This window comes from Arvicanthis niloticus, chromosome 10 (assembly GCF_011762505.2).
Source record: "Arvicanthis niloticus isolate mArvNil1 chromosome 10, mArvNil1.pat.X, whole genome shotgun sequence".
Classification (NCBI taxonomy): domain Eukaryota; kingdom Metazoa; phylum Chordata; class Mammalia; order Rodentia; family Muridae; genus Arvicanthis; species Arvicanthis niloticus.
In genome coordinates this window covers 37,473,805-37,486,739 of record NC_047667.1, presented here as the reverse complement: position 1 = coordinate 37,486,739, position 12,935 = coordinate 37,473,805, and the positions used below count along the sequence as shown (strand labels likewise).

At 39.7% G+C, this 12,935-nt stretch overlaps 1 protein-coding gene across 1 annotated transcript; it reads right to left on the bottom strand.

The window, feature by feature from the left end:
• Nucleotides 1–1,885: 1,885 nt before the first annotated feature.
• Ptgs2 (prostaglandin-endoperoxide synthase 2) lies at nucleotides 1,886–9,710 on the bottom strand. The gene is made up of 10 exons (XM_076941312.1): nucleotides 9,504–9,710; nucleotides 8,639–8,755; nucleotides 8,372–8,515; nucleotides 7,605–7,748; nucleotides 6,872–7,053; nucleotides 6,341–6,424; nucleotides 5,980–6,226; nucleotides 5,550–5,836; nucleotides 5,001–5,148; nucleotides 1,886–4,724 (listed from the first exon to the last, which is right to left on the bottom strand). Exons 1-10 carry the CDS (start codon nucleotides 9,553–9,555, stop codon nucleotides 4,315–4,317), a joined length of 1,815 nt encoding a protein of 604 aa, XP_076797427.1. The 5' UTR covers nucleotides 9,556–9,710; the 3' UTR covers nucleotides 1,886–4,314.
• Nucleotides 9,711–12,935: the final 3,225 nt, after the last annotated feature.

The window sequence follows — 12,935 nt, the reverse complement described above, 5'->3', positions numbered from 1 at the left end:
TTCTAGGGAAGGTATGGGAGACAAGACAAAGCCTTTGCTTCAAACTAGAAGATGCTGATTATCTAAGTAACATGAGATAATTACTGCTTGGCCTAGATGGTGCATGTCTTGTTTAGACAGATATGGAAAAACGAATGATGGCATTTGTAAATTTGAGAGGAGGGTTGCTAATTTCCAATTAGAAGTTAATTCTGAAAATATAAACTTGGGAGTGATTCTTGTCTGAACTTAACACTGAGTCTGAGTGAAATTAACATGAAAGCTATTATGATATGTTAATGTATAGATATAGCAGAGGAAGGGGGTACTCTGTGCAGATAAGAAATACCAGGAGAATAACACTGTGTGCTATGGTGTATGTTTGTGTGTGTGTGTGTGTGTGTGTGTATGTGTGTGTGTGTAAGGCCCTTGGGCTGATAGCTACTGAAGCACCAAATAAGGAAGGAGTTAAGCCAGCATTGGAGCATTATCTATAATACCAGAACTTGGGAAGCTGAGGTGGGATTGTCACAAGTTGATGGTCAGCCTGGGTTACAATACAAGACTCCCATTTTGAAAAATAACAAGACATACAGCACAAAAAGAAACATGTAGTTGGGCCATGACATAGTGCAAGCCTTTGATTCTAATACTCAGAGGTAGAGCAGGTGATATCTGATATCTGCCGAGTTAAGTTAAGCAACTAAGTTAAGTCAGGCGCTGAGTCTTGGTAGGTACACTGACATGTTGGTAAGTCGAGGAGCATGCTGAAAACCAAGGGCTTTGAAGTGGTAAAGCAAGTAATAGGGATGAGGTCAAGATGTAAGGCTAGAGGGATATTGTGGAGAAAGGTACCAGTGGGATGGAGAATGCCAAGGGTCAGCAAGGGCAACAAAAGTGTGAAACATGAACTGTGGAGCTGTAGAAATTACCAAGATGCCAAAAGCAGGGAGACAAAAGGAGCCATGTATAATGCTCTAACGATTTGCCCAGCTCAGTATAATGTTTCTGTTTGAACTTCTGTTTTGTTTGTTCACTAGTTTTTTGGTATTTTGTTTTATTTTGATAGAGTCTCACTATGAAGCCCTGGCTGGCCTGACTATGTAGAAAAGGCTGGTCTGAAGTTCACAGAGATCCACTGTCTTTTGAGTGCTGGAGTTAAAGACGTGTACCAGTATGCTGGTCTGACTTTCATTCCCCTCTCTTCTCCTCTCCTCTCTTCTTCTCTCCTCTCCTTTCCTTTCCTTTTCAATCCCTTTTCTCCCTCCACTGCTTTCTTTTGAACTTCCTTTTCATATTTTGTACTTCCTATGTAACACAAATCTTCGTCTTTGCCTTTTAAACAATAATTAAAGTATATTTACTGTGTGTGTATGTGTGTGTGAGAGACACACACACACACACACACAGAGAGAGAGAGAGATAGAGAGAGAGAGAGATAGAGTGATAGAGTGAGATAGAGAACTCATGAGAGTCAGTTTTCTCCTTCCACCATGTGGATTTGGGGATTGAACTGAGGCCATCAAGTTTGAGGGAAAGCACGTTTCCATCCTGAGCCATCTCACATGCCTGCTCTACCTTTTGTATATTATATTTACTTCTTCTAGATTAGGCAGTGAAAACACGCCTGCTGATGTCTCTGTAGTACACAGCACATATTTTAACAGTTCTTCAGCAACTGAGGTAGTAAGTAGACTCTTGTTAGAGTCCATAGGAGCAAGAGAAGAGCCATTTCTTTAAGGGACAGCCTAGAGTTTTCTTATTCAGTGCTGAGGCTAGAACCCCGGGGCCTCCTAAACATTAGGCAGCTGCTTTACCATTAAGGTACATGCCACTCTTATTGTAGATGAAAGAACATAAGATAATGGTTTAAGAGTCATGATTCAGAGATATCAATGCCATGATATAAAGAAACAATCAAACTTTATTTTCAGAAGTTTTTGATTCTTAAATAAGTATAAAAATAAGCATTTGTTCTAAGATTTTCTTTTTACATGAGTTAATTTAAATACAAATTTCTCTGAGGCACTGTAGCAGTCACATACTTAACCTGAATGTCCAGGTTCAGTCAGCAGGTTTATATTCACAACAATCATGTTGGCTTTTTTTTTAAATCAATGACATTAACAATTTTTATACATTTTTTTCTAAAGTTGATTATTTTCTGATCTTAAACTTTTAAAGCATATAATCTTCAAAATGTTTCATAATTTCTTTGTAATAAAACATATTTCTTCGTAAGATAGAGTTTTCAGTTATTTACATTAATTTCAATATTATTTTGTAATCAGTTTTTGATGCACGAATTCTAATGCCTATAGTGCTTTGGATATATTTTTTTAATAAATTAAGTTCTAACTAATTAATAAAGCACCTACAGGGCCTTCAAAATGTCTAAAATGTTAGTCTTTATACCATGCATAAGTGAGTCAACATTGGTTTTATGCAGTCTGCTTTATGTGTAAATTCCAACGGCCTAAGTTCTAATTTTAAACTTTTCAATAAAATACACTAGTTTTCTTAAAATTTATCCATGAACATTAATCTCATTATTTTTTGATTGCTTATACAGTATTTCAGAGAGGTAATCATAAAAAAGGTACATCAATTCTGACACAAGGCAAAAAGAAACACTTTTAGTAGACTTAAACATGGTTTATAACAATAATGTCTGAAAGACATAACTATCTTCAATAAATTCAGTAATATACAGTACCTCAGCTGATAATGAGATGTAGAAAATGATCATCATTATTGTTTCATATTTATTCCTATTGCCCAGAACTACCCACTAACTGACTGTTTTTAAGTAAGAAAGCAATTCTTCAGAACAAGAATGTGACTTTCTTGTCAGGAACCCCTATATTTCTAGCATCTTGGTAGGGCCCTTCCATATAATTATAAATAAAATATATTTTTAAATTTTTTTTTGCCTTTTGCCTAAAGTAATTCTTTTCCTCCAAAGGGAAGCTATATAGTAGTCCTGAGCCGAGGTTTTCCTGAATGTAAAACTTCAAGTAGAGAGAATGTTAATAGAGGTTAAAGAAAGAATGCTCCTGATACTAAAAACCCGGAACACAGCAGCGGAAAATCAATCAGCAGTTTCTCATAGTAAAATGACTACAAGAAATGGAACTAAGAGGAGCAGCATGCTGCCATCCAGGCTGAACTCATACATTGCATGGGGCCTACAGCAGTCCAGGTACCATGAGCTGGAAGACATTTCAAAATTTTGAAGAAGCTCATGAGGCCACTGGTATCTTTTGCATTGAGAGATGGACTGTTACGTCATACAGTGCAACAGAAAAACTGTTTAAAGTACAGCCTGGTGAGTCTTTAACCTCACAGCAAAAACCTGTTGAGTACCAGGCCAGCATCACATCTGAAGGATCAGAAAATTCCCTTCAGAAGTTTAACCCCAGATGTGATCTTTAATTTGGAATCCTTCTTTGTTCTTGGTTATTTTGTTTGTAGACTTTTGTTGCTATAGATTTTGCTGGCTACCACTCATAAACAAGTTTTAAAGCTCAGACCCATAGTTTAAGACAGAATAGCACAGGCTCTACCACCTTCCTATGCCAGCATTTTGACATGCAAGGAAGGTCTGATTGTCATAGTAAGTAGCTTTTCACTACTCCTGAGAAAAGAAAATCCCTGATGTATCTTAACCATTAATAACAATAATATAATTTCTACTAGTTTTGGAGGTTTATGTTTATGATAGCTGTTTAATTGGTGTGGGTACAAACTTGGCAGCTTAAGAAAGTAAGACCTTTTGAAAATGATTCAAACTCCCAATTTAGAAATTTCAAGTTATTTGTTTCAAGATTGCTTTTAAAAATGAGAGAGTTGCCAGTATCCACCTTAAATGCTCACTTAAAACTGAACTTGTACCCCTTTGTTTGATGAGATAAAGATATGCAAGATTTAAAAGAAATTCCACATTACGTGCTCCTAACATAGAAGGAGGACACGGTCATAACCAACAGTGTTGATACCTGCAGCATTTTTCATCTTGTAATAGCACTTAAATATTCATATGTCTTTCCTTTGCTCTTATTAAGCTAGTCATGAGCTGAAATTCAAGTATAAAGATATCAAAATCCATTTCCCTTCTCACTGGCTTATGCAGAAAAATGAAAGCTGTTTTTCCCTTTCACTTTTGGGTAACACATATTTAAAGTACAAACACGGGAATCTTCACAAATGTGACATTGTTCAAGAACATCGCCTTCTGTTATAGAAGATGTTAAATGAAAAAAAAGCACTCAGCATAAATATTAAATAATTAAATTAAATCGTTCTTGTAAATAAATAAATATGGTCAGTAGACTTTTACAGCTCAGTGGAACGCCTTTTGATTAGTACTGTAGGGTTAATGTCATCTAGTCTGGAGTGGGAGGCACTCGCATTGATGGTGGCTGTTTTGGTAGGCTGTGGATCTTGCACATTGAATGAAGTGAAGGGACACCCCTTCACATTATTGCAGATGAGAGACTGGATTGAGGCAGTGTTGATGATTTTAAAACCCACTTCTCCTCCGAAGGTGCTCGGCTTCCAGTATTGAGGAGAACAGATGGGATTACCCATAAGTCCTTTCAAGGAGAATGGTGCTCCAAGTTCTACCATGGTCTCCCCAAAGATAGCATCTGGACGAGGCTTTTCCACCAGCAGGGCGGGATACAGTTCCATGGCATCTATGTCACTGTAGAGGGCTTTCAATTCTGCAGCCATTTCCTTCTCTCCTGGAAGGTACCAAAGATAAGAGATACAGGTATATCAAGCTGGGAATGGCTGAAAGTAGTCCTGGTTGTTGAACACAGGCTTTCCCCTGCTCACTAGCCAACCCCCATTCCCACTCCTCTTTCTCAATAAACTGGATCCTTTCTATTTCCAGAAGAAAAAATGAGGAGGATGATGAGGAAGAGGAAGATAGTTTATCCCTTCACTAAATTCCCTCTCACCTTCTTTTTTCCCATTTAATCCTCAGTCATTTTGGAAATTTCAGAAACCATTCTCACCTGTAAGTTCTTCAAATGATGTGTAAGGCTTCAGGGAGAAGCGTTTGCGGTACTCATTGAGAGACTGGTATTTCATCTCTCTGCTCTGGTCAATGGAAGCCTTTGCCACTGCTTGTACAGCAACTGGAACATTCCTACCCCCAGCAACCTGAGTAAAGCAAATAATAAAATGAGATTCTTGGGCATATTCCTGTAGTCCTATGTCTTGGCCTTATCGCTTCCAGTCTGTAAGGAACGGGCCTTTTATGATTATAAAAAAAAATAATAATCTGATAGACAAGTCTGAATAGTTACTTCTGTAATCTATAAGATGACTGCAGTATTTTAAAATATTAGTTTTAAGATAGACAGGTGTTATTTGCTTGATCATTTTAGACAAACACTGTAGCCTTTTCAAAAACCTTCCAGCTACTGTGTTTCAAGAACCAGCAGAACACCTGACTATTCGTTTAGTGAAAGAAAAAAAAAAAAAAAAACAAAACTGTCTCTATGACAAAAATCCTAAAGCTACTGGCCAGCCAGGTGTTGCTTTTCAGGAACAATGCTTACCCGGCCAGCAATCTGTCTGGTGAATGACTCAACAAACTGAGCGAGTCCGTGTTCGAGGAGGATGGAGTTGTTGTAGAGAAACTGTTTGAAGGTATACTTCTGGTCCTCAATGTTGAAGGTGTCGGGCAGCAGGGGGTGCCAGTGATAGAGTGTGTTGAATTCAGAGGCAATGCGGTTCTGATACTGGAACTGCTGGTTAAAAAGGAGCTCTGGGTCAAACTTGAGTTTGAAGTGGTAGCCGCTCAGGTGTTGCACGTAGTCTTCGATCACTATCTTGATAGTCTCTCCTGTTGTACAAGACAGAGAGTTTATTTTCCGTACAACAAATGGTAGGTATGTTACCAGATCACATTCACTCTCCTCCTATACAAGAAGGAATCAAATATATTAGGGGGAGATGGTCTTATTCACTTCTATCTCTCTTGCTCACCTATGAGTATGAGTCTGCTGGTTTGGAACAGCCGCTCATCATCCCACTCAGGGTGCTCCTGTTTGAGGATATCACACACTCTGTTGTGCTCCCGGAGCCAGATTGTAGCATACATCATCAGACCAGGCACCAGACCAAAGACTTCCTGCCCCACAGCAAACTGCAGGTGCTCAGGGATGTGAGGAGGGTAGATCATTTCTGCCTGAGTGTCTTTGACTGTGGGAGGATACACCTCTTCACCGATGACCTAAGTCACAACAGTAATAACAGAGTTAAAAAAAAAAAAAAAAAAGAAAAGAAAAAGAAAAGCCACAATAGTTTCAAAATTTAAGTCTAAATTTTTAAACTGCAAGGGAAATACCTGATATTTCAATTTTCCATCCTTGAAAAGGCGCAGTTTATGTTGTCTGTCTAGAGTCTCACCGTAAATGTGATTTAAGTCCACCTAGAAAATTAATTATGAAGAAATTTCAATTTACTGATTTCTTACTATCATTTCTTATTAAAAGTTGGTGATTTTGTTGGCTTTAAAATTCAAAAAGTGATTTTTTAAAGATTTATTTTATATGCGTGAGAATTTGCCTGTCTGCCTGCCTGTATGTATGTATGTATGTATGTATCTATATCATGTGCTTGCCTGGTACCCTAAAATGGTTGAAGAAAACATCAAATCCCTAGAACTGGATAGAGTTATAGATGGTTGTGAATATATTTCTGTGTATGTATGCTCATTTTTACTAAACCAGCAAATGAAAAATGGAAAGCTCTATTATGGTTTTAGTAGACATGACATTTGGATAATAATAAAAAAAAATGGGCGTGATTTGTTTGGCATGGTGAGATGTCATCATTTCCTAAGGATTTGCTTTAAATCTGAGTTAAGCCTACTTACTCCATGGCCCAGTCCTCGGGTGAACCCAGGTCCTCGCTTCTGATCTGTCTTGAAAAACTGATGAGTGAAGTGCTGGGCAAAGAATGCAAACATCATATTTGAGCCTTGGGGATCAGGGATGAACTCTCTCCTTAGAAGAACCTTTTCCAGCACTTGTTTTGAATCAGGGAGCTCCTTATTTCCTAGAACATGAAAACGCTACAGTAAATATCTATCCATTCACATATTTGTTCAAGCAAACAGATGACCAATTCATGAGCGCATCCACCACAGAGAAGCACGGTCTCCAAGAGGATCACAACATTAATAAAACTGTGCTTTGAGGCATGAAGTGCCATGCTTGTACCCCAGGCTGGACCAAAACTCACTCTCTATCCCAGAATGGTCTTGAGTTATTGGTTAACCTTTACCTTAGAGATAACAGGCAATATGCTTTCCTGCTCAGACTATAAATTCAAGTTTTAAGATACTGTGAAGGGAAGACTTATTGAACAGTTCTATCAATTTCAACTAACATCGATTCTATTTAGCATAATGTACTAATGTTAAGACATTATATCAAAATGGAGATTTACTTTCATATAATAGATCTGCCCTTTTAATAAGCCTCTGTGGGTAGCCATACCAAAGACAAAACTTACAGCTTCAAATAAAGGACAATGTAAAGTCAACTTTTCTAGATACACACCCAACTCTTGATATAATTGCAACATCTGTATTTCTTTGCACTCACCTTTCACACCTATGGGAGTTGGACAGTCATCAGGTACTGGAGGAAGAGCCCTGGTGTAGTAGGAGAGGTTGGAGAAGGCTTCCCAGCTTTTGTAACCATAGTGGACATTGTAAGTTGGTGGACTGTCAATCAAATGTGATCTGGCTGCAGTTTTAAAGAAAAAAAATTATTGGACCTCATATGAAGAAGCAACAAGGGAAATGTCAATCATCATTGTATAATGTAGCAAGTACAGAGATTGGATTTCATTCAGACAAAGATACCCTGCTTTACAATGACTAAACTTTAAAAGGGCACTGAAAATACATCTTCAATAAAGCTTAGGCTTTACACAGGACATTATGCTCCAGTAGTCTTGACTTTTCAGCTACTGCTCCTCCCTGTTCCATAGCTGATGACAGATACAGTTGGGTATGACCCTCACTTAGAACTATAGACAGCTATTTTCCCTTCTGACCCAAACCCTGAGCAACCATTTGTTTTAAAGGGTGCTGTGTGTTCAGAACAATTCCTGCAAGCCCTGGGTATTCAATGAAAAAGTGAACCACACTTCCTCCACAGGAATGAAGGACAGGGGTCATAACTAGGATCCAGATTACATGTCATGTAATGACAGTATTTTAGACATTTCGGGGGGGGGGGGGGCGCAGAATGGAAAAGGTATACTTCAAGCTGTTTTGAAAAGGTTGGGGATATTTTTTTGGGTTGGGTTTCTAGTGCATAGTTTTGTTGGAGGATGCTGGAAAACAAGGGAGGGTTGTACTTACATGTCAACACATATCTCATGATTGAACTTCGCAGGAAGGGAATGTTGTTTACAATGTTCCAGACTCCCTTGAAGTGGGTCAGGATGTAGTGTACTGTGTTTGGGGTGGGCTTCAGCAGTAATCTGATTCTTGTCAGAAACTCAGCTGGAGAGAGACAAAGCAGGAGGAAGAGCTGAGCAGGCGCCCCCCCACAGGACACAAATGTACAAAATGATGGTAACCATATGTGGCCCCATTCCAAAAGAAGATAACTCAGGAAAAACTTACGTGTAGTACAGTTTTCACCGTAGAATCCAGTCCGGGTACAGTCACACTTATACTGGTCAAATCCAATGCTTATACATTCACCGCGGTTTTGACACGGGTTGGAACAGCAAGGATTTGCTATATTAAAAAAAAATAAGACAGCCCGTCAGTCACTCTTGGTTGTCTTCATCTTAACTTAAGGATTTAGTTGTGTCACTATGGGTCAACTCTACAATGATATGTTTGACATACACACATGTAGTCCCAGAAAAAAAAAGGGTCTTTATTTTAGTTAAGTCTGTCTCATCAAATGGTTGTAATGTAGAAATAGCAACTTTCTATTCTTAAGCAAGAAAAGCAGAGGACCTAACTTCATAGCTCACATCACCAACATTTTCAAAACAACTTGGATGCTCAGACTAGAATTATTAAGTGGCCCTTTCAAAATTAAAATGGGCCAACCTAGTACATTTGTCAAAATTTAGTGTAAAGAAAATCAAAGTAAACCAGACAAGTTTTAACATTTTGAACATATTTTTTAAAATGTATTCCGGATTTTCCTGTGGTCAGAGGAGATCCGACAGGTATGTAAAGCAATCACTCCTGTTCATTTGCCCACACACATGCTTTTCATAAGTATTGATCAGATTCTGTCTTACCATAATGACAACCTGTAAACCATTAAGACTGTTGGTTTTTAACAAATGAGAGTGGTTCTCTGCTCAGTTGAGTAATAGCCCACAACCTGAAAGCGGGCTGCAGTTCCTTCGGTTCAGGCTCTTTGCCAATACACAGCCTATCCCACACAGCCAGTCCCACGCTCCTAGAAAGGGGGTCTGAGCCTGAGGAGTCCAGGGGCGCCTAGGGCACAGAGCCTCTCACTCACCTGCGTGGCTGAGCGCCAGGGCGGCGCAGATCAGCACAGCTCGGAAGAGCATCGCAGAGGTGGCGGCGGCGGTGGCTGCAGCGGGAGTCAGCGGAGCTGGCGGCGGAGCTGGCGGCAGAGCTGGCGGCAGAGCTGGCAGGACACCGCGCTGAGTTCCTTCGTGAGCAGGGTCGTGACACTCCTGAAGCTCTTAGCTCGGCAGTTTGACAACTGGCTGCTAACGGGGAGAACCTGGCTTTTAAGTCTGTGAAGCGGCCTCCACGTGACGTTGTGGTGACGGCGTCTTTCCGCCTCTTCATTCCCCCAACCCGCAACAGCTTTCCCCCGTCTCCGCTTCAGCGAGTTGCGCAAGACCCATAGGGGCAGGCTTTTTACCCACGCAAATGAGAGACGAGGGAAGCCGGGAAGCTGCCCTCGGCTGCCCCAGGTGGTGCCAAGAGAGCTGCGCCGGCCTCCCCATCCCTCCAGGCGCCCCGTGGTTCACTGTGCCTGCGCCTAGGCTGGCTCTCTTTGGGGGTCTCGGTTTCCTCCTAGTCCAGCATCCAGTGGGGGCCGAGGAGCGCGAAAATGCCACAGCTTCCCCTCCCGAGATTCGAGGTCCTAACTAAGGGAATCCCCTCGCCTCTCCCCACTAGGGCGCAGTCTGACGTGCTCGCTGCTCAGAGCACGCACACAGCTACCGGCTTATTTAATTTATTCTATTTTTAAAGAAATGAGAGGGCTGTTGTCAGGGTCCACACATGTATTGATGGAGGTAGGGTGAAGTCTTTCACGGAACTGCCCTCCAGGCTCCGCAGTCCTATTGAGCCCTCGGGCACTCGCCTTTCCCAGGGACAGAGGCTGAGCTCCACTTCATCGGAATGCTAAGTGTCCACGGCATTGCTTTAAGGTATTTTCCCCCTGCTGTTTCATAGCTTTTAGCATTTTGATCAACAAAGACAAGACGTAAACTAAAAAGAATGTGCTTTCAAATGTACCTTTAAAAATTTTTTTCTGTCCATGTTTACAAGAAGGTATGTTATGGTAACGGATCAAAAGATACTAACTTTTCGATAACTGGCCTTATTCTCCATAACCTTAAAAAAATCCACTTCATTCTGAAACATTGTTTGATAAAAGAATTAATTGCCTAGAGAGGTGATATTTTGACAGTGCTGAATATCTTTCTACTGTGTTTGTGTTGGCTGGGGAGGGGGATGTGAGGATGGAGTCGTGAAAAACCAGTGAAAGAAGAAAAGGAGGGAAACTAAAATAGTCAATTAAAGTGTACGTTCTTGGCACGAATGAAGAAAAAAAATGACACAGAATCTGAAATTAAACTATGTTCTCAGTAAAGTTAAGTCAGGAAAATGGTTTGAAGGAGGCTGAGCAACACAGCAAGACCCCTGCTCAAAACAAAACAAAACAAAACAATACAAAAATGTAAAGAGAGAAGATCCAAGGTGGGGGAATCAAACCATGAGAAACGGCACTTAGGAAAGAAACTCTACCTAACACCTTACTCTGTGGAAGTCTCCCGGAAAGTAAGAATACTCGTGGAACTTTTTTTTTTTTTTTAACTCTTTACTTCATGTACATGCTAACTTGATTCTACATGAGACATGGTGACTAAAATTCCATGTCACCCAGAGCCTTTGTTCTAGTCATGTTTAATCATTTCACGCATGGCACTCCCAACCTCTTAAGCAGAGTCCTATGGGAAATTTCAACTGAATGCATGCACAGACTGTGGTTTTTTTTGTTTTGTTTTGTTTGTTTGTTTGTTTTTTTGGGGGGGGGAGACCCTTGAAGTAGTTCTTGTTTTCTGTTTTATTTTAAATGAGTGAAGTGCATGGGCTCAAACTGTAAGTTTATTAGAGCTCCTAATACTAACTTCAGCTAGGAATCATATAAAAATTCACACTCTTGACAGTCTACTCAAATCCTATAATGAAATCTTCAATTGACCTTGAACCACCGCATCCTCTCTCCTTATATTAGTTGTATACCTATTATGTAGAGAGGTATATGCTGATATTTTAAGAGATTATGGTAAAGGGTGGGGAGGAATGGTGGTATTGGCTCTTAATTCCAGCACTGAGGGAGAAGAGGGAGCCGAGGCAGATTTCTGAGGCCTGCCTGGTCCACAGAGCAAGTTTCAGGACAGCCAGCTATACACAGAAACATCCAGTCTCACAAAAACAAAAAGAAAAAAAAAAAAAAAAGAAAACATTATGAATAAAAGTGAGAGGGAAGAACAAGGCATAGAGAATAATTACCTTCAGACTACTTGAAAGTTTTAAAGACATTCAACACAATCACAGAGGAAATTCAAATAAACTATCTGTATGGTTCAGCTGGCTGACTTAATCTGCAACTTCAAATGGAAGGTAAAGAGACTCCTTATATGACAGTTACACAAGAACTCAGGAAGAAACTTAGACCTTGAAGAAGAGCAGTTTTGAAAGGAAGGCCAAATAAGGAAGTAAGGGAAAATCATCTTGTAATTGGCTGCTTTTGAGAAGTCTGGGGTGCCAGAGCACAGGACACAGGCACATTGTGAATGCTGGTTACAAGGGGGATACTAACTTTAATCCCAAAGCAAATCAAGGTGGTTCAACCTGTTCTGTATGGCAAAGCACAATGGTAATGGTGCTCCTTAGTAAGATTTTTATTATATAGCAAGTATATTGATAAACTGGGCAGAACTTTGGTGTTTATACATTTGGGCACATATAAGTGTCTGCTGTACAAAATACATCTTGTTAGCATATGAAGGCTTTTTGAGAAACTAAAAAAGGGAAATAAGGAAACGTATTAACCATCTTCCAGAACATTCTGTTGAGTTTTACTGCCCTCTTCTGCTGCTTGAATTTTCAGCAACTTTTTTCTCCTGAGATGCCAGGTAGACTGTTAGGTAGATTTTGGTTCTAATTTTATAATGTTCTTACATAATCAAACATATAGTGTTGATATTAAATTTAAAGTTCATGCATGTACTGGAAATAAATGACATTTTTTGTTTTTGTAATGGGTAAAAGGAGGAGGAAGAGGAGAAGGAAGGGGAGGAGGAGGAAAGGAGGGAGAGAAGGGGAAAAGAAAAAGAGTAAAGTGAATCACTGATATCTGGAAAATTCCCAAATAGCTGGATATCACATTACATTTTAATAACATAGGGCTCAAAGAGGAAGCTCAGAGGATATTAAAAAATATTTTGGATCAAATGAAAGTATAACTTGAGATGTTTAGAATTCAGAGAAAGCAGCACAGAAGGTTATAGCACCAAATTCATGGATGAGCAAAGAAGACTGAAAGCCAGACTTCAAGGCTCCCATGTCATCAGAGTAGAAAGAAAGATCAATTAAACTCAAAGTAAACAGAAGAACAGAGACAACCAACATTTAAAGGACTGTCAATGAAACTAAAACCAGGAAATTAATAGAGTCAGTACAA

Bases quoted from the DNA above. Each gene is read 5' to 3' on its own strand.
- Ptgs2 (XM_076941312.1), bottom strand. From the start codon at position 9,555: ATGCTCTTCCGAGCTGTGCTGATCTGCGCCGCCCTGGCGCTCAGCCAC. The intron at 7,749-8,371 runs GTAAGTACAACC...TTAAAACTGCAG, and splicing joins CATGAGATATGTGTTGACAT to CCAGATCACATTTGATTGAC. The intron at 5,837-5,979 runs GTGAGCAAGAGA...CTTGTACAACAG, and splicing joins CAGCAGACTCATACTCATAG to GAGAGACTATCAAGATAGTG.